At 51.2% G+C, this 22,050-nt stretch overlaps 1 protein-coding gene across 1 annotated transcript in view; it reads left to right on the top strand.

Annotated features, from left to right (window-relative positions):
• Positions 1–184: 184 nt before the first annotated feature.
• Positions 185–22,050, top strand: part of LOC106591682 (anoctamin-2-like) — a gene marked incomplete at its 5' end in the record, with an annotated part of 33,582 nt that continues 11,716 nt past the window's right edge. The window contains 3 exons of the mRNA XM_045711899.1: positions 185–268; positions 15,112–15,186; positions 19,998–20,199. Coding sequence (XP_045567855.1) covers positions 185–268; positions 15,112–15,186; positions 19,998–20,199 — 361 coding nt within the window. The remainder of the gene's footprint in view (positions 269–15,111; positions 15,187–19,997; positions 20,200–22,050) is intronic.

The raw sequence follows: 22,050 nt of genomic DNA, 5'->3' as shown, positions 1-22,050 counted from the left end.
GGCGTGTGTGTTGGCTGGAGGGATATGGTTGGAGGGGAGGGAGGGAAGGCGTGTGTGTTGGCTGGAGGGATATGATTGGACGGTGGGAAGGCGTGTGTGTTGGCTGGAGGGATATGATTGGACGGTGGGAAGGCGTGTGTGTGTTGGCTGTGTGTCCTGTGTTCAGCCATGCTCTGTGTTGCAGCCTGTGCAGCGGGAGGAGGACGTGGCGGCAGGGAAAGACAGGTGGAGACAGAGGTTACTGTCTGCTATGAACACTGGGACATCGGTAACACTCCTCTTCTCCTCTGCCTGCTTCTCTTCATCTTCCTTCTGCTCCTCCTTCTCCTCGTCCTCTCCCTCCTCCTCTTGCTTCTAAACAGACAGACAGGCAGACTCTCAGGAACTCTCTATTTGAGCAGCAGTTAGCGAGCAGCGGTTAGCGAGCAGCAGATAGCGATGAGAGCAGCAGTTAGCGATGAGAGCAGCAGTTAGGTTAGCGAGCAGCAGTTAGGTTAGCGAGCAGAAGCACTTCAGAATATCAGACAGTTTTAGCTCTCCTGTCCCAGATTCCTCTGTCCTCCGTTTATCATGTCCCAGTAGTTAGTTGGATGATAGAGAGGAGAGGCTGTGTGGCTGAGGAGAGGCTGTGTGGCTGAGGGGAGGCTGTGTGGCTGAGGGGAGGCTGTGTGGCTGAGGGGAGGCTGTGTGGCTGAGGGGAGGCTGTGTGGCTGAGGGGAGGCTGTGTGGCTGAGGGGAGGCTGTGTGGCTGAGGGGAGGCTGTGTGGCTGAGGGGAGGCTGTGTGGCTGAGGAGAGGCTGTGTGGCTGAGGAGAGGCTGTGTGGCTGAGAGGCTGTGTGGCTGAGAGGCTGTGGGGCTGAGGAGAGGCTGTGTGGCTGAGAGGCTGTGTGGCTGTGTGGCTGAGAGGCTGTGTGGCTGTGGAGAGGCTGTGTGGCTGAGGAGAGGCTGTGTGGCTGTGTGGCTGAGAGGCTGTGTGGCTGTGTGGCTGAGGGGCTGTGTGGCTGAGAGGCTGTGTGGCTGTGTGGCTGAGAGGCTGTGTGGCTGTGTGGCTGAGGGGCTGTGTGGCTGTGTGGCTGAGAGGCTGTGTGGCTGAGAGGCTGAGAGGCTGTGTGGCTGAGGAGAGGCTGTGTGGCTGAGAGGCTGTGTGGCTGTGTGGCTGAGAGGCTGTGTGGCTGAGGGGCTGTGTGGCTGTGTGGCTGAGGGGCTGTGTGGCTGTGTGGCTGAGGGGCTGTGTGGCTGTGTGGCTGAGGGGCTGTGTGGCTGAGAGGCTGTGTGGCTGAGAGGCTGTGTGGCTGTGTGGCTGAGGGGCTGTGTGGCTGTGTGGCTGAGTGGCTGAGAGGCTGTGTGGCTGTGTGGCTGAGGGGCTGTGTGGCTGAGCTGTGGCTGGAGTTTACAGACTGAAACAGAAACATGAATTGACTAACTCTCTATATGTCCTGGAGAGGATAACTGCCGTGTTTTATTGGCTCCTAACCAGCCGTGCTGTTCTGTTTTGTTTTGTCACTTTGTTTGTAACTTATTTTGTCCGTAATGTTTCTGCCACCGTCTCTTATGACTGAAAAGAGCTTCTGGATATCAGAACAGCGATTACTCACCTCGAACTGGACAAAGAATTGATCTTTAATGAGTCGGACGGGAATGATATACTCCAAACACCCAAACAGGCCAACATCCGACGTCATTCGCTGGAGAAACAAACAGAGATTTCGCGGAAGGAGATCGCCTTGTGAGGATCAGGCGACGAGTGGCTAATCTGCCTTTGCCATCCGTACTGTTAGCCAACGTTCAACCCAAAATCAGTTTTGCCTCATATCTACCAGCGTGTTAAATGTGCAACCAGAGGGAAAAAACCTCTAGACCACCTGTACTCCACACAGAGAGACTCGTACAAAGCTCTCCCTCGCCCTCCACTTGGCAAATCTGACCATAATTCTATCCTCCTGCTTCCTGCCTACAAGCAAAAACTAAATCAGGAAGCACCAGTGACTCGGTCTATAAAAAAGTGGTCAGATGAAGCAGATGCTAAGCTACAGGACTGTTTTGCTATCACAGACTGGAACATGTTCTGGGATTCTTCAGATGGCATTGAGGACTTCACCGCATCAGTCACTGGCTTCATCAATAAGCATCGAGGACGTCGTCCCCACTGTGATTCTAAACTACAGGACATTCTTCAAATGGCATTGAGGAGTTCACCGCTTCAGTCACTGGCTTCATCAACAGGGAAAGGTGGAATACCTAGTCAGGTGGACAACTGAATGCATTCAACTGACTTTTTTTTTAGGTGTTTTCTTGAAACTGCATTGATGGTTATTAAGGGCTTGTTAGTAAGCATTTCACTGTAAGGTTGTATTCTGCTCATGTGACAAATAACATTTGACTTGACTACAGACTGAAACGGGAACATGGCTTCACTAACTGAATAGAGACTGAAACAGGAACATGGCTTCACTAACTGACTACAGACTGAAACGGGAACATGGCTTCACTAACTGACTACAGACTGAAACGGGAACATGGCTTCACTAACTGACTACAGACTGAAACGGGAACATGGCTTCACTAACTGACTACAGACTGAAACGGGAACATGGCTTCACTAACTGACTACAGACTGAAACGGGAACATGGCTTCACTAACTGACTACAGACTGAAACGGGAACATGGCTTCACTAACTGACTACAGACTGAAACGGGAACATGGCTTCACTAACTGAATAGAGAATGAAACATGGCTTCACTAACTGAATAGAGACTGAAACGGAAACATGGCTTCACTAACTGAATAGAGACTGAAACATGGCTTCACTAACTGAATAGAGACTGAAACGGAAACATGGCTTCACTAACTGACTACAGACTGAAACATGGCTTCACTAACTGACTACAGACTGAAACATGGCTTCACTAACTGAATACAGACTGAAACGGGAACATGGCTTCACTAACTGACAACAGACTGAAACGGAAACATGGCTTCACTAACTGACTACAGACTGAAACGGAAACATGCCTTCACTAACTGACTACAGACTGAAACGGGAATATGGCTTCACTAACTGACTACAGACTGAAACGGGAACATGGCTTCACTAACTGAATAGAGACTGAAACAGAAACATGGCTTCACTAACTGAATAGAGACTGAAACAGAAACATGGCTTCACTAACTGAATAGAGACTGAAACATGGCTTCACTAACTGACTACAGACTGAAACGGAAACATGGCTTCACTAACTGACTACAGACTGAAACGGAAACATGGCTTCACTAACTGACTACAGACTGAAACGGGAACATGGCTTCACTAACTGACTACAGACTGAAACGGGAACATGGCTTCACTAACTGAATAGAGACTGAAACAGAAACATGGCTTCACTAACTGACTACAGACTGAAAGGGAAACATGGCTTCACTAACTGACTACAGACTGAAACGGAAACATGGCTTCACTAACTGACTACAGACTGAAACGGGAACATGGCTTCACTAACTGACTACAGACTGAAACAGAAACATGGCTTCACTAACTGACTACAGACTGAAACATGGCTTCACTAACTGACTACAGACTGAAACGGGAACATGGCTTCACTAACTGACTACAGACTGAAACGGGAACATGGCTTCACTAACTGACTACAGACTGAAACAGAAACATGGCTTCACTAACTGACTACAGACTGAAACGGAAACATGGCTTCACTAACTGACTACAGACTGAAACGGAAACATGGCTTCACTAACTGACTACAGACTGAAACGGGAACATGGCTTCACTAACTGACTACAGACTGAAACAGAAACATGGCTTCACTAACTGAATAGAGACTGAAACATGGCTTCACTAACTGAATAGAGACTGAAACATGGCTTCACTAACTGAATAGAGACTGAAACATGGCTTCACTAACTGAATAGAGACTGAAACGGAAACATGGCTTCACTAACTGAATAGAGACTGAAACAGAAACATGGCTTCACTAACTGAATAGAGACTGAAACATGGCTTCACTAACTGAATAGAGACTGAAACATGGCTTCACTAACTGAATAGAGACTGAAACATGGCTTCACTAACTGAATAGAGACTGAAACATGGCTTCACTAACTGAATAGAGACTGAAACGGAAACATGGCTTCACTAACTGACTACAGACTGAAACGGAAACATGGCTTCACTAACTGACTACAGACTGAAACGGGAACATGGCTTCACTAACTGAATAGAGAATGAAACATGGCTTCACTAACTGAATAGAGACTGAAACAGGAACATGGCTTCACTAACTGAATAGAGACTGAAACATGGCTTCACTAACTGAATAGAGACTGAAACGGGAACATGGCTTCACTAACTGAATAGAGACTGAAACATGGCTTCACTAACTGAATAGAGACTGAAACATGGCTTCACTAACTGAATAGAGACTGAAACATGGCTTCACTAACTGAATAGACTGAAACAGAAACATGGCTTGACTGTTTTTCAGTCTCTCGGTCCCCAGCTTTGATGCACCTGTACTGACCTCGCCTTCTGGATGATAGTGGGGTGAACAGGAAGTGGCTCGGGTGGTTGATGTCCTTGATGATCTTTTTGTTCTTCCTGTGACATCGGGTGGTGTAGGTGTCCTGGAGGGCAGGTAGTTTCCCCCCGGTGATGCGTTGTGCAGACCGCACTACCCTCTGGAGAGCCTTGCAGTTGAAGGCGGTGCAGTTGCCGTACCAGGCGGTGATACAGCCCGACAGGATGCTCTCGGTTGTGCATCTGTAAAAGTTTGTGGGTTTTAAGTGCCAAGCCAAATTTCTTCAGCCTCTTGTCTGTGTGGGTGGACCATTTCAGTTTGTCAGTGACGTGTACACCAAGGTACTTTCCACCTTCTCCGCTGCCGTCCCGTCGATGTGGATGGGGGGGTGCTCCCTCTGCTGTTTCCTGAAGTCCACGATCATCTCCTTTTGTTTTGTTGACGTTGAGTGAGAGGTTATTTTCCTGGCACCACACTCCCAGAGCCCTCACCTCCTCCCTGTAGGCTGTCTCGTCTCCCAGGGCCCTCACCTCCTCCCTGGAGGCTGTCTCGTCTCCCAGGGTCCTCACCTCCTCCCTGGAGGCTGTCTCGTCTCCCAGGGTCCTCACCTCCTCCCTGGAGGCTGTCTCGTCTCCCAGGGCCCTCACCTCCTCCCTGGAGGCTGTCTCGTCTCCCAGGGCCCTCACCTCCTCCCTGGAGGCTGTCTCGTCTCCGAGGGCCCCTCACCTCCTCCCTGGAGGCTGTCTCGTCTCCGAGGGCCCCTCACCTCCTCCCTGGAGGCTGTCTCGTCTCCCACGCCCCTCACCTCCTCCCTGTAGGCTGCCTCGTCTCCCAGGGCCCTCACCTCCTCCCTGGAGGCTGTCTCGTCTCCCAGGGTCCTCACCTCCTCCCTGGAGGCTGTCTCGTCTCCCACGGCCCTCACCTCCTCCCTGTAGGCTGTCTCGTCTCCCAGAGCCCTCACCTCCTCCCTGTAGGCTGTCTCGTCTCCCACGGCCCTCACCTCCTCCCTGGAGGCTGCCTCGTCTCCCACGGCCCTCACCTCCTCCCTGGAGGCTGACTCGTCTCCCACGGCCCTCACCTCCTCCCTGGAGGCTGTCTCGTCTCCCAGGGCCCTCACCTCCTCCCTGGAGGCTGTCTCGTCTCCCAGAGCCCTCACCTCCTCCCTGGAGGCTGTCTCGTCTCCGAGGGCCCTCACCTCCTCCCTGGAGGCTGTCTCGTCTCCCAGGGTCCTCACCTCCTCCCTGGAGGCTGTCTCGTCTCCCAGGGCCCTCACCTCCTCCCTGGAGGCTGTCTCGTCTCTGAGGGCCCTCACCTCCTCCCTGGAGGCTGTCTCGTCTCCCACGGCCCTCACCTCCTCCCTGTAGGCTGTCTCGTCTCTGAGGGCCCTCACCTCCTCCCCTGGAGGCTGTCTCGTCTCCCACGGCCCTCACCTCCTCCCCTGGAGGCTGTCTCGTCTCCCAGGGCCCTCACCTCCTCCCTGGAGGCTGTCTCGTCTCCCAGGGCCCTCACCTCCTCCCTGTAGGCTGTCTCGTCTCCCATGGCCCTCACCTCCTCCCTGGAGGCTGCCTCGTCTCCGAGGGCCCTCACCTCCTCCCTGGAGGCTGTCTCGTCTCCCAGGGCCCTCACCTCCTCCCTGGAGGCTGTCTCGTCTCCCAGGGCCCTCACCTCCTCCCTGTAGGCCGTCTCGTCATTGTTGGTAATCAAGCCTAACTACTGTTGTGTCGTCTGCAAACTTGATGATTGAGTTGGAGGCGTGCATGGCCACGCAGTCATGGGTGAACAGGGAGTACAGGAGGGGGCTGAGCATGCACCCTTGTGGGGCCCCTGTGTTGAGGATCAGCGAAGTGGAGCTGCTGTTTCCTGCCTTCACCTCCTGGGGGCCGGCCCGTCAGGAAGTCCAGGACCCAGTTGCACAGGGCGCAATGATGAGCTTGGAGGGTACTAGGGTGTTGAATGCTGAGCTATTGTCAATTAACAGCATTCTTACATAGGTATTCCTCTTGACCAGATGGGATAGGGCAGTGTGCGTTGCGATGGCGATTGCATCGTCTGTGGATCTATTGGGGTGGTATGCAAACTGAACTGGGTCTAGGGTGTCAGGTAAGGTAGAAGTGGTATGATCCTTGACTAGTCTCTCAAAGCACTTCATGATGACAGATTTGTCATTTAGTTCAGTTACCTTTTGCTTTCTTGGGTACAGGAACAACAGTGGTCATCTTGAAGGAAGCGGGGACAGCAGACTGGGAAAGGGAGAGATTGAATATGTCCGTAAACACACCAGCCAGCTGGTCTGTGCATGCTCTGAGGACGTGGCTAGGGATGCCGTCTGGGCCTGCAGCCCTGCGAGGGTTAACACTTTTAAGTGTCTTACTCACGTCGGCCATGGAGAAGGAGTGCCCACAGTCCTTGGTAGCGGGCCGCGTCGGTGGCACTGTATTATCCTCAAAGCGAGAGAAGAAGGTGTTCAGCTTGTCCGGATGCAAGATGTTTGTGTCCACGACTTGGCTGGTTTTCCATTTGTAGTCCCTGATTGTCTGTAGACGCCCCTGGCACATACGTTTCGTGTCTGAGCTGTTGAATTGCGACTCTCCACTTTGTCTCTATACTGACGTTTTACCTGTTTGATTGCCTTGCGGAGGGAATAAACACACTGTTTGTATTCGGCCATATTCCCTGTCCCCTTGCCATGGTTAAATGCAGTGGTTTGCGCTTTCAATTTTGTGCGAATGCCGCCATGTATCCACGGTTTCTGGTTAGGCTAGGGTTTAATAGTCACAGTGGGAACAACATTGCCGATAAACTTCCTGATCAACTCGTATAATCAGTAAATCCCCAGTATAATCGAATACAGACTGAAACATGGCTAACTGACTAGAAAGGACAGTAAATGAGCAATACTGTGGCCTGGTTGAACACAGCGGATTCTATCCCAGCTTAACCCGGCCTCCCGACCTTCACCCGGCCTTAACCCGGCCTCCCGACATTAACCCGGCCTCCCGACCCTAACCCAGCCTCCCGACCTTAACCCGGCCTTAACCCGGCCTCCCGACTTTAACCCGGCCTCCCGGCCTTAACCCGGCCTCCCGGCCTTAACCCGGGCCTCCCGGCCTTAACCCGGCCTCCTGACCTTAACCCGACCTTAAACCGACCTTAACCCGACCTTAACCCGGCCTCCCGACCTTAACCCGGCCTCCCGACCTTAACCCGGCCTCCTGACCTTAACCCGGCCTCCTGACCTTAACCCGACCTCCCGAACTTAACCCGGCCTCCCGACCTTAACCCGACATTAACCCGGCCTCCCGACCGTAACCCGGCCTCCCGACCGTAACCCGGCCTCCCGACCTTAACCCGGCCTCCCGACCTCCCGACCTTACCCCGGCCTCCCGACCTTAACCCGGCCTCCCGAACTTAACCCGGCCTCCCGACCTCCCGACCCTAACCCGGCCTCCCGACCCTAACCCGGCCTCCCGACCCTAACCCGGCCTCCCGACCCTAACCCGGCCTCCCCGGCCTCCTGACCTTACCCGGCCTCCTGACCTTTACCCGGCCTCCTGATCTTAACCCGGCCTCCCCGACCTTAACCCGGCCTCCTGACCTTAACCCGGCTTCCCGGCCTTAACCCGGCCTCCTGACCTTAACCCGGCCTCCTGACCTTAACCCGGCCTCCTGACCTTAACCCGGCCTCCCGACCTTAACCCGGCCTCCCGACCTTAACCCGGCCTCCCGACCTTAACCCGGCCTCCCGACCCTAACCCGGCCTCCCGACCCTAACCCGGCCTCCCGACCCTAACCCGGCCTCCCGACCCTAACCCGGCCTCCCGGCCTTAACGATACCCTATAGGACTTCCTCTTCCGCCTGATGTTGCTCTGACTAGATGGCAGAACATCGTCACTAGGTGCCTTGTGGGACACGGAATCTGTTACTTCCTGCTTTGGATACAAAGGTGTGTGTGTGTGTGTGTGTGTGTGTGTGTGTGTGTGTGTGTGTGTGTGTGTGTGTGTGTGTGTGTGAGGTGACATATGGCCCAGAGGAAATCCCATGACAGTAATTTCCCAAAGGGCTTAGCGGCCTGCAGGGAGGGGGAGTGTGTGTGATGCAGTCTGACAGGGATGTGGTATGAAAGGAGAGAGTCCTGACCTTATAGTGTGTGTGTGTGTGTGTCTCTCTCTCTTTGGGTTCATTTCCGTTCAAGACCACATGGTTTCCACCCTCAGCAAGGGGGCTACAAACCGGATGCATCCAGTTGTCAGGGGAAACGGAACAGAGAGCCTGTGGATGTTCTGGTTGTCAGGGGAAACGGAACAGAGTGCCTGTGGATGTTCTGGTTGTCAGGGGAACTGGAACAGAGAGCCTGTGGATGTTCTGGTTGTCAGGGGAACTGGAACAGAGAGCCTGTGGATGTTCTGGTTGTCAGGGGAACAGAGAGCCTGTGGATGTTCTGGTTTTCAGGGGAAATGGAACAGAGAGCCTGTGGATGTTCTGGTTGTCAGGGGAACTGGAACAGAGAGCCTGTGGATGTTCTGGTTGTCAGGGGAACTGGAACAGAGAGGCTGTGGATGTTCTGGTTGTCAGGGGAACTGGAACAGAGAGCCTGTGGATGTTCTGGTTGTCAGGGGAACAGAGAGCCTGTGGATGTTCTGGTTGTCAGGGGAACAGAGAGCCTGTGGATGTTCTGGTTGTCAGGGGAACTGGAACAGAGAGCCTGTGGATGTTCTGGTTGTCAGGGGAAATGGAACAGAGAGCCTGTGGATGTTCTGGTTGTCAGGGGAACTGGAACAGAGAGCCTGGGGATGTTCTGGTTGTCAGGGGAACTGAAACAGAGAGCCTGTGGATGTTCTGGTTGTGACGCAACTTCCTCTTTTGGACGTTAACAAGCAGACACTCCAGCTTAACTCCTCCTCCACATTTACAGGATTGGTTGAACAGTGCAGAACATTTACTGGATTGGTTGAACAGTGCAGAAAGTTTACTGGATTGGTTGAACAGTGCAGAACGTTTACTGGATTGGTTGAACAGTGCAGAACATTTACTGGATTGGTTGAACAGTGCAGAACATTTACTGGATTGGTTGAGCAGTGCAGAAGAGAACCACCCAGGCAGGACCAGATTGAAAGGCCGGCTACATCAGGTTATATGGACACCACCCAGGCAGGACCAGATTGAAAGGCCTGCTACATCAGGTTATATGGACACCACCCAGACAGGACCAGATTGAAAGGCCGGCTACATTAGGTTATATGGACACCACCCAGACAGGACCAGATTGAAAGGCCGGCTACATCAGGTTATATGAACACCACCCAGACAGGACCAGATTGAAAGGCCGGCTACATCAGGTTATATGGACACCACCCAGACAGGACCAGATTGAAAGGCCGGCTACATCAGGTTATATGGACACCACCCAGACAGGACCAGATTGAAAGGCCGGCTACATCAGGTTATATGGACACCACCCAGACAGGACCAGATTGAAAGGCCTGCTACATTAGGTTATATGGACACCACCCAGACAGGACCAGATTGAAAGGCCGGCTACATCAGGTTATATGGACACCACCCAGACAGGACCAGATTGAAAGGCCTGCTACATCAGGTTATATGGACACCACCCAGACAGGACCAGATTGAAAGGCCTGCTACATCAGGTTATATGGACACCACCCAGACAGGACCAGATTGAAAGGCCTGCTACATCAGGTTATATGGACACCACCCAGACAGGACCAGATTGAAAGGCCGGCTACATCAGGTTATATGGACACCACCCAGACAGGACCAGATTGAAAGGCCGGCTACATCAGGTTATATGGACACCACCCAGACAGGACCAGATTGAAAGGCCGGCTACTTCAGGTTATATGGACACCAGCCAGACAGGACCAGATTGAAAGGCCGGCTACATCAGGTTATATGGACACCACCCAGACAGGACCAGATTGAAAGGCCGGCTACATCAGGTTATATGGACACCACCCAGACAGGACCAGATTGAAAGGCCGGCTACATCAGGTTATATGGACACCACCCAGACAGGACCAGATTGAAAGGCCGGCTACTTCAGGTTATATGGACACCAGCCAGACAGGACCAGATTGAAAGGCCGGCTACATCAGGTTATATGGACACCACCCAGACAGGACCAGATTGAAAGGCCGGCTACATCAGGTTATATGGACACCACCCAGACAGGACCAGATTGAAAGGCCGGCTACATTAGGTTATATGGACACCACCCAGACAGGACCAGATTGAAAGGCCGGCTACATCAGGTTATATGGACACCACCCAGACAGGACCAGATTGAAAGGCCGGCTACATCAGGTTATATGAACACTGATCTCCTGTGTTACTGCTGTTACTTTACTAGTGTCAAGGGGAGAGGTGGGGGGGAGAGGAGAGGTGGGGGGAGGTGGGGGAGGAGAGGAGAGGTGGGGAGAGGGGAGGTGGGGGAGGAGAGGAGAGGTGGGGGGAGGAGAGGTGGGGGGAGGTGGGGGGAGGGGAGGAGAGGAGAGGGGGAGGAGGGGGAGGAGAGGGAGAGGTGGGGGGGAGGAAAGGGGAGGAGAGGAGAGGTGGAGGGGGAGGAGAGGTGGGGGGGTGGAGGGAGGGGAGGGGACTAGAGGTGGGGGGAGGAGAGGAGAGGTGGAGGGGTGGAGGGGAGGGGACTAGAGGTGGGGGGAGGGGAGGAGAGGTGGGGGGAGGGGGAGGAGAGGTGGGGGAGGGGAGAGGTGGAGGTGGAGGAGAGGAGAGGTGGGGGAGGAGAGGAGAGGTGGGGGGTCGAGGGGAGGGGAGGAGAGGTGGGGGGTCGAGGGGGAGGGAACGAGAGGAGAGGTGGGGGAGGAGAGGTGGGGGGAGGAGGGGAGAGGTGGGGGGAGGGGGAGGAGAGGTGGGGGGTGGGGGGAGGAGGGGTGGGGAGGGGAGAGGTGGGGGAGGAGACGAGGGGGAGGGAGAGGAGGGGGAGGTACTGTGTGTTGTGTGGGTGCTGTGTGGGTGCTAGGTGCTGTGTGGGTGCTGTGTGGGTGCTGTGTGGGTGCTAGGTGCTGTGTGGGTGCTAGGTGCTGTGTGGGTGCTAGGTGGTGCTAGGTGGTGCTGTGTGGGTGCTGTGTGGGTGCTAGGTGCTGTGTGGGTGCTAGGTGGTGCTAGGTGGTGCTGTGTGGGTGCTGTGTGGGTGCTGTGTGGGTGCTGTGTGGGTGCTGTGTGGGTGCTAGGTGCTGTGTGGGTGCTAGGTGGTGCTAGGTGGTGCTGTGTGGGTGCTGTGTGGGTGCTGTGTGGGTGCTGTGTGGGTGCTGTGTGGGTGCTAGGTGGTGCTGTTGTCCTCCTTATGATCTCCCAACCTGCTGTATCACTGGGAGATCTAGTTACTGTCTGTGTGTGTTTCAACTTGTAAAGTCACAAGTACTTCTGCCAGCTCTGAACCCAACAATGCAGTAATCACTGTCAATGGTTAGGGTGAGAGGTCAAACAGCAGTCCTGTCTCAGAGGGACATACAGCAGTCCTGTCTCAGAGGGACATACAGCAGTCCTGTCTCAGAGGAACATACAGCAGTCCTGTCTCAGAGGTCAAACAGCAGTCCTGTCTCAGAGGAACATACAGCAGTCCTGTCTGAGGGACATACAGCAGTCCTGTCTGAGGGACATACAGCAGTCCTGTCTCAGAGGGACATACAGCAGTCCTGTCTCAGTAGAACATAGAGCAGTCCTGTCTCAGAGGGACATAGAGCAGTCCTGTCTCAGAGGGACATAGAGCAGTCCTGTCTCAGAGGGACATACAGCAGTCCTGTCTCAGAGGAACATACAGCAGTCCTGTCTCAGAGGAACATACAGCAGTCCTGTCTCAGAGGGACATACAGCAGTCCTGTCTCAGAGGGACATACAGCAGTCCTGTCTCAGAGGGACATACAGCAGTCCTGTCTCAGTAGAACATACAGCAGTCCTGTCTCAGAGGGACATACAGCAGTCCTGTCTCAGAGGGACATACAGCAGTCCTGTCTCAGAGGGACATACAGCAGTCCTGTCTCAGTGGAACATACAGCAGTCCTGTCTCAGTGGGACATACAGCAGTCCTGTCTCAGAGGGACATACAGCAGTCCTGTCTCAGAGGAACATACAGCAGTCCTGTCTCAGAGGAACATACAGCAGTCCTGTCTCAGAGGTCAAACAGCAGTCCTGTCTCAGTAGAACATACAGCAGTCCTGTCTCAGAGGGACATACAGCAGTCCTGTCTCAGAGGGACATACAGCAGTCCTGTCTCAGTAGAACATACAGCAGTCCTGTCTCAGTAGAACATACAGCAGTCCTGTCTCAGAGGGACATACAGCAGTCCTGTCTCAGAGGGACATACAGCAGTCCTGTCTCAGAGGGACATACAGCAGTCCTGTCTCAGAGGGACATACAGCAGTCCTGTCTCAGTAGAACATACAGCAGTCCTGTCTCAGAGGAACATACAGCAGTCCTGTCTCAGTAGAACATACAGCAGTCCTGTCTCAGTAGAACATACAGCAGTCCTGTCTCAGTGGAACATACAGCAGTCCTGTCTCAGTGGAACATACAGCAGTCCTGTCTCAGTGGGACATACAGCAGTCCTGTCTCAGAGGGACATACAGCAGTCCTGTCTCAGAGGAACATACAGCAGTCCTGTCTCAGAGGACATACAGCAGTCCTGTCTCAGAGGACATACAGCAGTCCTGTCTCAGAGGGACATACAGCAGTCCTGTCTCAGAGGTCAAACAGCAGTCCTGTCTCAGAGGAACATACAGCAGTCCTGTCTCAGAGGGACATACAGCAGTCCTGTCTCAGAGGGACATACAGCAGTCCTGTCTCAGAGGAACATACAGCAGTCCTGTCTCAGAGGGACATACAGCAGTCCTGTCTCAGAGGGACATACAGCAGTCCTGTCTCAGAGGGACATACAGCAGTCCTGTCTCAGAGGAACATACAGCAGTCCTGTCTCAGTAGAACATACTGCAGTCCTGTCTCAGTAGAACATACAGCAGTCCTGTCTCAGAGGGACATACAGCAGTCCTGTCTCAGAGGGACATACAGCAGTCCTGTCTCAGAGGGACATACAGCAGTCCTGTCTCAGAGGGACATACAGCAGTCCTGTCTCAGAGGGACATACAGCAGTCCTGTCTCAGAGGGACATACAGCAGTCCTGTCTCAGAGGGACATACAGCAGTCCTGTCTCAGTAGAACATACAGCAGTCCTGTCTCAGAGGGACATACAGCAGTCCTGTCTCAGTAGAACATAGAGCAGTCCTGTCTCAGTAGAACATACAGCAGTCCTGTCTCAGAGGGACATACAGCAGTCCTGTCTCAGTAGAACATACAGCAGTCCTGTCTCAGAGGGACATACAGCAGTCCTGTCTCAGAGGGACATACAGCAGTCCTGTCTCAGAGGGACATACAGCAGTCCTGTCTCAGAGGGACATACAGCAGTCCTGTCTCAGTAGAACATACAGCAGTCCTGTCTCAGAGGGACATACAGCAGTCCTGTCTCAGTAGAACATAGAGCAGTCCTGTCTCAGTAGAACATACAGCAGTCCTGTCTCAGAGGGACATACAGCAGTCCTGTCTCAGTAGAACATACAGCAGTCCTGTCTCAGAGGGACATACAGCAGTCCTGTCTCAGAGGAACATTAGTGGCCAAACAGCAGTCCTGTCTGGGTGGTCTTTGCTGATCTTTATTGGTGTCTACTGGTCTACCTTGTTCTCTACTGGTCTCTACTGGTCTCTTCTGGTCTCTACTGGTCTACTGGTCTCTACTGGTCTCTTCTGGTCTCTACTGGTCTCTACTGGTCTCTACTGGTCTCTGCTGGTCTCTACTGGTCTCTTCTGGTCTCTACTGGTCTCTTCTGGTCTCTACTGGTCTCTTCTGGTCTCTTCTGCACTCTACTAGTCTCTACTGGTCTCTACTGGTCTCTTCTGGTCTCTACTGGACTCTACTGGTCTCTACTGGTCTCTTCTGGTCTCTACTGGTCTCTTCTGGTCTCTACTGGTCTCTACTGGTCTCTTCTGGTCTCTACTGGTGTCTTCTGGTCTCTACTGGTCTCTACTGGTCTCTTCTGGTCTCTACTGGTGTCTTCTGGTCTCTACTGGTCTCTTCTGGTCTCTACTGATCTCTACTAGTCTCTACTGGTCTCTACTGGTCTCTCTGATCTTTACTGGTCTCTTCTGGTCTCTACTAGTCTCTACTGGTCTCTCTGTTCTTTACTGGTCTCTACTGGTCTCTACTGGTCTCTTCTGGTCTCTTCTGGTCTCTTCTGGTCTCTTCTGGTCTCTTCTGGTCTCTACTGGTCTCTTCTGGTCTCTTCTGGTCTTTACTAGTCTCTACTGGTCTCTTCTGGTCTCTACTGGTCTCTTCTGGTCTCTTCTGGTCTCTACTGGTCTCTACTGGTCTCTACTGGTCTCTTCTGGTCTCTACTGGTCTCTACTGGTCTCTACTAGTCTCTACTAGTCTCTACTGGTCTCTACTGGTCTCTCTGTTCTTTACTGGTCTACTAGTCTCTTCTGGTCTCTACTGGTCTCTAATGGTAATCTACATGTGCTTGTGCTCTTAATGTGTCTGTAACCTGTAACCCAGACAGGTGTGGAGAAGCTGACCTGGAGGGACCGTCTCCCTGGATACCTCATCAACATCTCCTCCATCCTCTTTATGGTGAGTGGGCTTTTAGTTTGGCCTGATGTTCTCTCTCTCTCTGTCTCTCTCTGTCTCTGTCTCTCTCTGTCTCTCTGTCTCTCTGTCTCTCTCTCTGTCTCTCTCTCTCTGTCTCTGTCTCTGTCTCTGTCTCTGTCTCTCTCTGTCTCTGTCTCTGTCTCTGTCTCTCTCTCTGTCTCTCTCTCTCTCTCTGTCTCTGTCTCTGTCTCTGTCTCTCTCTCGCTCTCTCTCTCTCTCTCTCTCTCTCTCTCTCTCTCTCTCTCTCTCTCTCTCTCTCTCTCTGTCTCTCTCTCTGTCTCTCTCTCTCTCTGTCTCTCTCTGTCTGTCTCTGTCTCTCTGTCTCTCTGTCTCTCTGTCTCTGTCTCTCTGTCTCTCTGTCTCTCTGTCTCTCTGTCTCTCTGTCTCTCTCTCTCTCTCTCTCTCTCTCTCTCTCTCTCTCGCTCTCTCAAGGGCTTTATTGTCATGGGAAACATATGTTTACATTGTCAAAGCAAGTGAAGTAGATCATTTTTATTGTTTATTTCACTTTTTTATATTAATAGTAAACATCACACTCTCAGAAGTTCCAAAATAATAGACATTTCAAATGTCATAATGTCTATTTACAGTGTTGTAATGATGTGCAAATAGTTAAAGTACAAAAGGGAAAATAAATAAACATAAATATGGGTTGTATTTATAATGGTGTTTGTTCTTCACTGGTTGACCTTTTCTTGTGGCAACAGGTCACACATCTTGCTGCTGTGATGACACACTGTGGTATTTCACCCAGTAGATATGGGAGATTATCAAAATTTGATTAGTTTTTTGTGGATCTGTGTAATCTGAGGGAAATATGTGTCTCTAATATGGTCATACATTTGGCAGGAGGTTAGGAAGTGCAGCTCAGTTTCCACCTCATTTTGTGGGCAGTGTTGCACATAGCCTGTCTTCTCTTGAGAGCCAGGTCTGCCTACGGCAGCCTTTCTCAATAGCAAGGCTATGCTCACTGAGTCTGTACATAGTCAAAGCTTTCCTTAAGTTTGGGTCAGTCACAGTGGTCAGGTATTCTGCCACTGTGTTCTCTCTGTTTAGGGACAAATAGCATTCTAGTTTGCTCTGTTTTTTTGTTAATTCTTTCCAATGTGTCAAGTAATTATCTTTTTGCTTCCTCATGATTTGTTTGGGTCTAATGGTGTTGCTGTCCTGGGACTCTGTGGGGTCTGTTTGTGTTGCTGTCCTGGGGCTCTGTGGGGTCTGTTTGTGTTTGTGAACAGAGCCCCAGGACCAGCTTGCTTAGGGGACTCTTCTCCAGGTTCATCTCTCTGTAGGTGAGGGCTTTGTTATGGAAGGTTTGGGAATCGTTTCCTTTTAGGTGGTTGTAGAATTTAACGGCTCTTTTCCGGATTTTGATTTTGTTTGGTGTTTTACGTTTTACGCTGAGGATATTATTTGGTGTTTGTCCCATTTTGTGAATTCTTGGTTGGTGAGCGGACCGCAGACCTCACAACAATAAAGGGCAATGGGTTCTATAACTGATTCAAGTATTTTTAGCCAGATCCTAATTTATATGTCGAATTTTATGTTCCTTTTGATGGCATAGAAGGCACTTCTGGCCTTGTCACTCAGCTCGTTCACAGCTTAGTGGAAGTTACCTGTGGCGCTGATGTTTATGCTGAATATTGTATAGTTTTTTTTGTGCTCCAGGGCAACGGTGTCAAGATGGAATTTCTATTTGTGGTCCTGGCAACTTGACTTTTTCCTACATAATCTGTGCAGAAGATCTAGGTGCTGCTGTAGAACCTCCTTGGTTGGGGACAGATCTAGGTGCTGCTGTAGGCCCTCCTTGGTTGGGGACAGATCTAGGTGCTGCTGTAGGCCCTCCTTGGTTGGGGACAGATCTAGGTGCTGCTGTAGGCCCTCCTTGGTTGGGGACAGATCTAGGTGCTGCTGTAGGCCCTCCTTGGTTGGGGACAGATCTAGGTGCTGCTGTAGGCCCTCCTTGGTTTGGGGACAGATCTAGGTGCTGCTGTAGGTCCTCCTTGGTTGGGGACAGATCTAGGTGCTGCTGTAGGCCCTCCTTGGTTGGGGACAGATCTAGGTGCTGCTGTAGGCCCTCCTTGGTTGGGGACAGATCTAGGTGCTGCTGTAGGTCCTCCTTGGTTGGGGACAGATCTAGGTGCTGCTGTAGGCCCTCCTTGGTTGGGGACAGATCTAGGTGCTGCTGTAGGTCCTCCTTGGTTGGGGACAGATCTAGGTGCTGCTGTAGGCCCTCCTTGGTTGGGGACAGATCTAGGTGCTGCTGTAGGTCCTCCTTGGTTGGGGACAGTCAGCTGTTTCTACCATCAGGCTGCTGAATAGACACCACTAGTCAGCTGTTTCTATCCCCAGACCATCAGGCTGCTGAATAGACACCACTAGTCAGCTGTTTCTACCCCCAGACCATCAGGCTGCTGAATAGACACCACTAGTCAGCTGTTTCTACCCCCAGACCATCAGGCTGCTGAATAGACACCACTAGTCAGCTGTTTGTACCATCAGACCATCAGGCTGCTGAATAGACACCACTAGTCAGCTGTTTCTACCCCCAGACCATCAGTCTGCTGAATAGACACCACTAGTCAGCTGTTTCTACCATCAGGCCATCAGGCTGCTGAATAGACACCACTAGTCAGCTGTTTCTACCATCAGGCCATCAGGCTGCTGAATAGACACCACTAGTCAGCTGTTTCTACCCCCAGACCATCAGGCTGCTGAATAGACACCACTAGTCAGCTGTTTCTACCATCTGGCTGCTGAATAGACACCACTAGTCAGCTGTTTCGACCATCAGGCTGCTGAATAGACACCACTAGTCAGCTGTTTCTACCCCCAGACCATCAGGCTGCTGAATAGACACCACTAGTCAGCTGTTTCTACCATCTGGCTGCTGAATAGACACCACTAGTCAGCTGTTTCGACCATCAGGCTGCTGAATAGACACCACTAGTCAGCTGTTTCTACCCCCAGACCATCAGGCTGCTGAATAGACACCACTAGTCAGCTGTTTCTACCCCCAGACCATCAGGCTGCTGAATAGACACCACTAGTGAGCTGTTTCTACCATCAGGCTGCTGAATAGACGCCACTAGTCAGCTGTTTCTATCATCAGGCTGCTGAATAGACGCCACTAGTCAGCTGTTTCTATCCCCAGACCATCAGGCTGCTGAATAGACACCACTAGTCAGCTGTTTCTACCATCAGGCTGCTGAATAGACACCACTAGTCAGCTGTTTCTACCATCAGACCATCAGGCTGCTGAATAGACACCACTAGTCAGCTGTTTCTACCATCAGGCTGCTGAATAGACACCACTAGTCAGCTGTTTCTACCCCCAGACCATCAGGCTGCTGAATAGACACCACTAGTCAGCTGTTTCTACCCCCAGACCATCAGGCTGCTGAATAGACACCACTAGTCAGCTGTTTCTACCATCAGACCATCAGGCTGCTGAATAGACACCACTAGTCACACAGACAGACAGATCGTTGTTACAGTTGTAAATATGTACATTTTCTTTAAATGTTTATTATTGTTTCATTCACTTATCTTTTTGACCTGAACTGTTGGAGCTGAAGAGTTGTACAGTACCCTGGGATTACTGTACCCTGGGATTACTGTACCCTGGGATTACTGTACCCTGGGATTACTGTACCCTGGGATTACTGTACCCTGGGATTACTGTACCCTGGGATTACTGTACACTGGGATTACTGTACCCTGGGATTACATCTGCAACACTGTGCGTGGGACTAATACAGTAATGTCTCTCTGTCCTAGTTCGGTCTGTGGGACTAATACAGTAATGTCTCTCTGTCCTAGTTCGGTCTGTGGGACTAATACAGTAATGTCTCTCTGTCCTAGTTTGTGGCTGTGGGACTAATACAGTAATGTCTCTCTGTCCTAGTTCGGGCTGTGGGACTAATACAGTAATGTCTCTCTGTCCTAGTTTGGGCTGTGGGACTAATACACTAATGTCTCTCTGTCCTAGTTTGTGGCTGTGGGACTAATACAGTAATGTCTCTCTGTCCTAGTTCGGTCTGTGGGACTAATACAGTAATGTCTCTCTGTCCTAGTTTGTGGCTGTGGGACTAATACAGTAATGTCTCTCTGTCCTAGTTCGGGCTGTGGGACTAATACAGTAATGTCTCTCTGTCCTAGTTTGGGCTGTGGGACTAATACAGTAATGTCTCTCTGTCCTAGTTTGGGCTGTGGGACTAATACAGTAATGTCTCTCTGTCCTAGTTCGGGCTGTGGGACTAATACAGTAATGTCTCTCTGTCCTAGTTCGGTCTGTGGGACTAATACAGTAATGTCTCTCTGTCCTAGTTTGGGCTGTGGGACTAATACAGTAATGTCTCTCTGTCCTAGTTTGTGGCTGTGGGACTAATACAGTAATGTCTCTCTGTCCTAGTTTGGTCTGTGGGACTAATACAGTAATGTCTCTCTGTCCTAGTTCGGTCTGTGGGACTAATACAGTAATGTCTCTCTGTCCTAGTTCGGTCTGTGGGACTAATACAGTAATGTCTCTCTGTCCTAGTTCGGTCTGTGGGACTAATACAGTAATGTCTCTCTGTCCTAGTTTGGGCTGTGGGACTAATACAGTAATGTCTCTCTGTCCTAGTTCGGTCTGTGGGACTAATACAGTAATGTCTCTCTGTCCTAGTTTGTGGCTGTGGGACTAATACAGTAATGTCTCTCTGTCCTAGTTTGGTCTGTGGGACTAATACAGTAATGTCTCTCTGTCCTAGTTCGGTCTGTGGGACTAATACAGTAATGTCTCTCTGTCCTAGTTCGGTCTGACGTTCTCCGCGGTTTTCGGCGTGATCGTTTATCGTATCGTCGTATCCGCCCTGATGGCGATGTCACCTGACCCGGAGATCAAGTCTAACGTCCGCGTTACCGTGACGGCGACCGCCGTCATCATCAACCTGGTGGTCATCCTGATCCTGGACGAGATCTACGGGGCCGTGGCCGTCTGGCTCACGGAGCTGGGTAACGCACCTCTACATTCAGATTATTACCTGGTGGAGCTGGGTAACGCACCTCTACATTCAGATTATTACCTGGTGGAGCTGGGTACCACCTCTACATTCAGATTATTACCTGGTGGAGCTGGGTAACACCTCTACATTCAGATTATTACATGGTGGAGCTGGGTAACGCACCTCTACATTCAGATTATTACCTGGTGGAGCTGGGTAACGCACCTCTACATTCAGATTATTACCTGGTGGAGCTGGGTAACACACCTCTACATTCAGATTATTACATGGTGGAGCTGGGTAACGCACCTCTACATTCAGATTATTACATGGTGGAGCTGGGTAACACACCTCTACATTCAGATTATTACCTGGTGGAGCTGGGTAACGCACCTCTACATTCAGATTATTACCTGGTGGAGCTGGGTAACACACCTCTACATTCAGATTATTACATGGTGGAGCTGGGTAACGCACCTCTACATTCAGATTATTACATGGTGGAGCTGGGTACACCTCTACATTCAGATTATTACCTGGTGGAGCTGGGTAATGCACCTCTACATTCAGATTATTACCTGGTGGAGCTGGGTAACGCACCTCTACATTCAGATTATTACATGGTGGAGCTGGGTAACGCACCTCTACATTCAGATTATTACCTGGTGGAGCTGGGTACACCTCTACATTCAGATTATTACATGGTGGAGCTGGGTAACGCACCTCTACATTCAGATTATTACATGGTGGAGCTGGGTAACGCACCTCTACATTCAGATTATTACATGGTGGAGCTGGGTAACGCACCTCTACATTCAGATTATTACATGGTGGAGCTGGGTAACACCTCTACATTCAGATTATTACATGGTGGAGCTGCGTAACGCACCTCTACATTCAGATTATTACCTGGTGGAGCTGGGTAACACACCTCTACATTCAGATTATTACATGGTGGAGCTGGGTAACGCACCTCTACATTCAGATTATTACATGGTGGAGCTGAGTAACGCACCTCTACATTCAGATTATTACATGGTGGAGCTGGGTAACGCACCTCTACATTCAGATTATTACCTGGTGGAGCTGGGTAACGCACCTCTACATTCAGATTATTACATGGTGGAGCTGGGTAACGCACCTCTACATTCAGATTATTACATGGTGGAGCGGGGTAACACCTCTACATTCAGATTATTACCTGGTGGAGCTGGGTAACGCACCTCTACATTCAGATTATTACCTGGTGGAGCTGGGTAACGCACCTCTACATTCAGATTATTACATGGTGGAGCTGGGTAACGCACCTCTACATTCAGATTATTACATGGTGGAGCTGGGTAACGCACCTCTACATTCAGATTATTACCTGGTGGAGCTGGGTAACACCTCTACATTCAGATTATTACCTGGTGGAGCTGGGTAACGCACCTCTACATTCAGATTATTACCTGGTGGAGCTGGGTAACACTCCTCTACATTCAGATTATTACATGGTGGAGCTGGGTAACACCTCTACGTTCAGATTATTACCTGGTGGAGCTGGGTAACGCACCTCTACATTCAGATTATTACATGGTGGAGCTGGGTAACGCACCTCTACATTCAGATTATTACATGGTGGAGCTGGGTAACACCTCTACATTCAGATTATTACCTGGTGGAGCTGGGTAATGCACCTCTACATTCAGATTATTACCTGGTGGAGCTGGGTTACGCACCTCTACGTTCAGATTATTACATATTTGTGTCTTTGACCTGTCCTGTTTGTGTTATGTCAGATTTCTCAAATAATTTTTCATACGGTCTCCTGAATAAGACGTCTCTCTCTCCTCTCCTCTCTCCCATCCCTCTCTCCTCT

This window comes from Salmo salar, unplaced genomic scaffold (assembly GCF_905237065.1).
Source record: "Salmo salar unplaced genomic scaffold, Ssal_v3.1, whole genome shotgun sequence".
NCBI classification, from domain to species: Eukaryota; Metazoa; Chordata; class Actinopteri; order Salmoniformes; family Salmonidae; genus Salmo; species Salmo salar.
The sequence above is the reverse complement of the archived record's forward strand: the minus strand, read 5'-3'. Positions and strand labels throughout refer to the sequence as shown.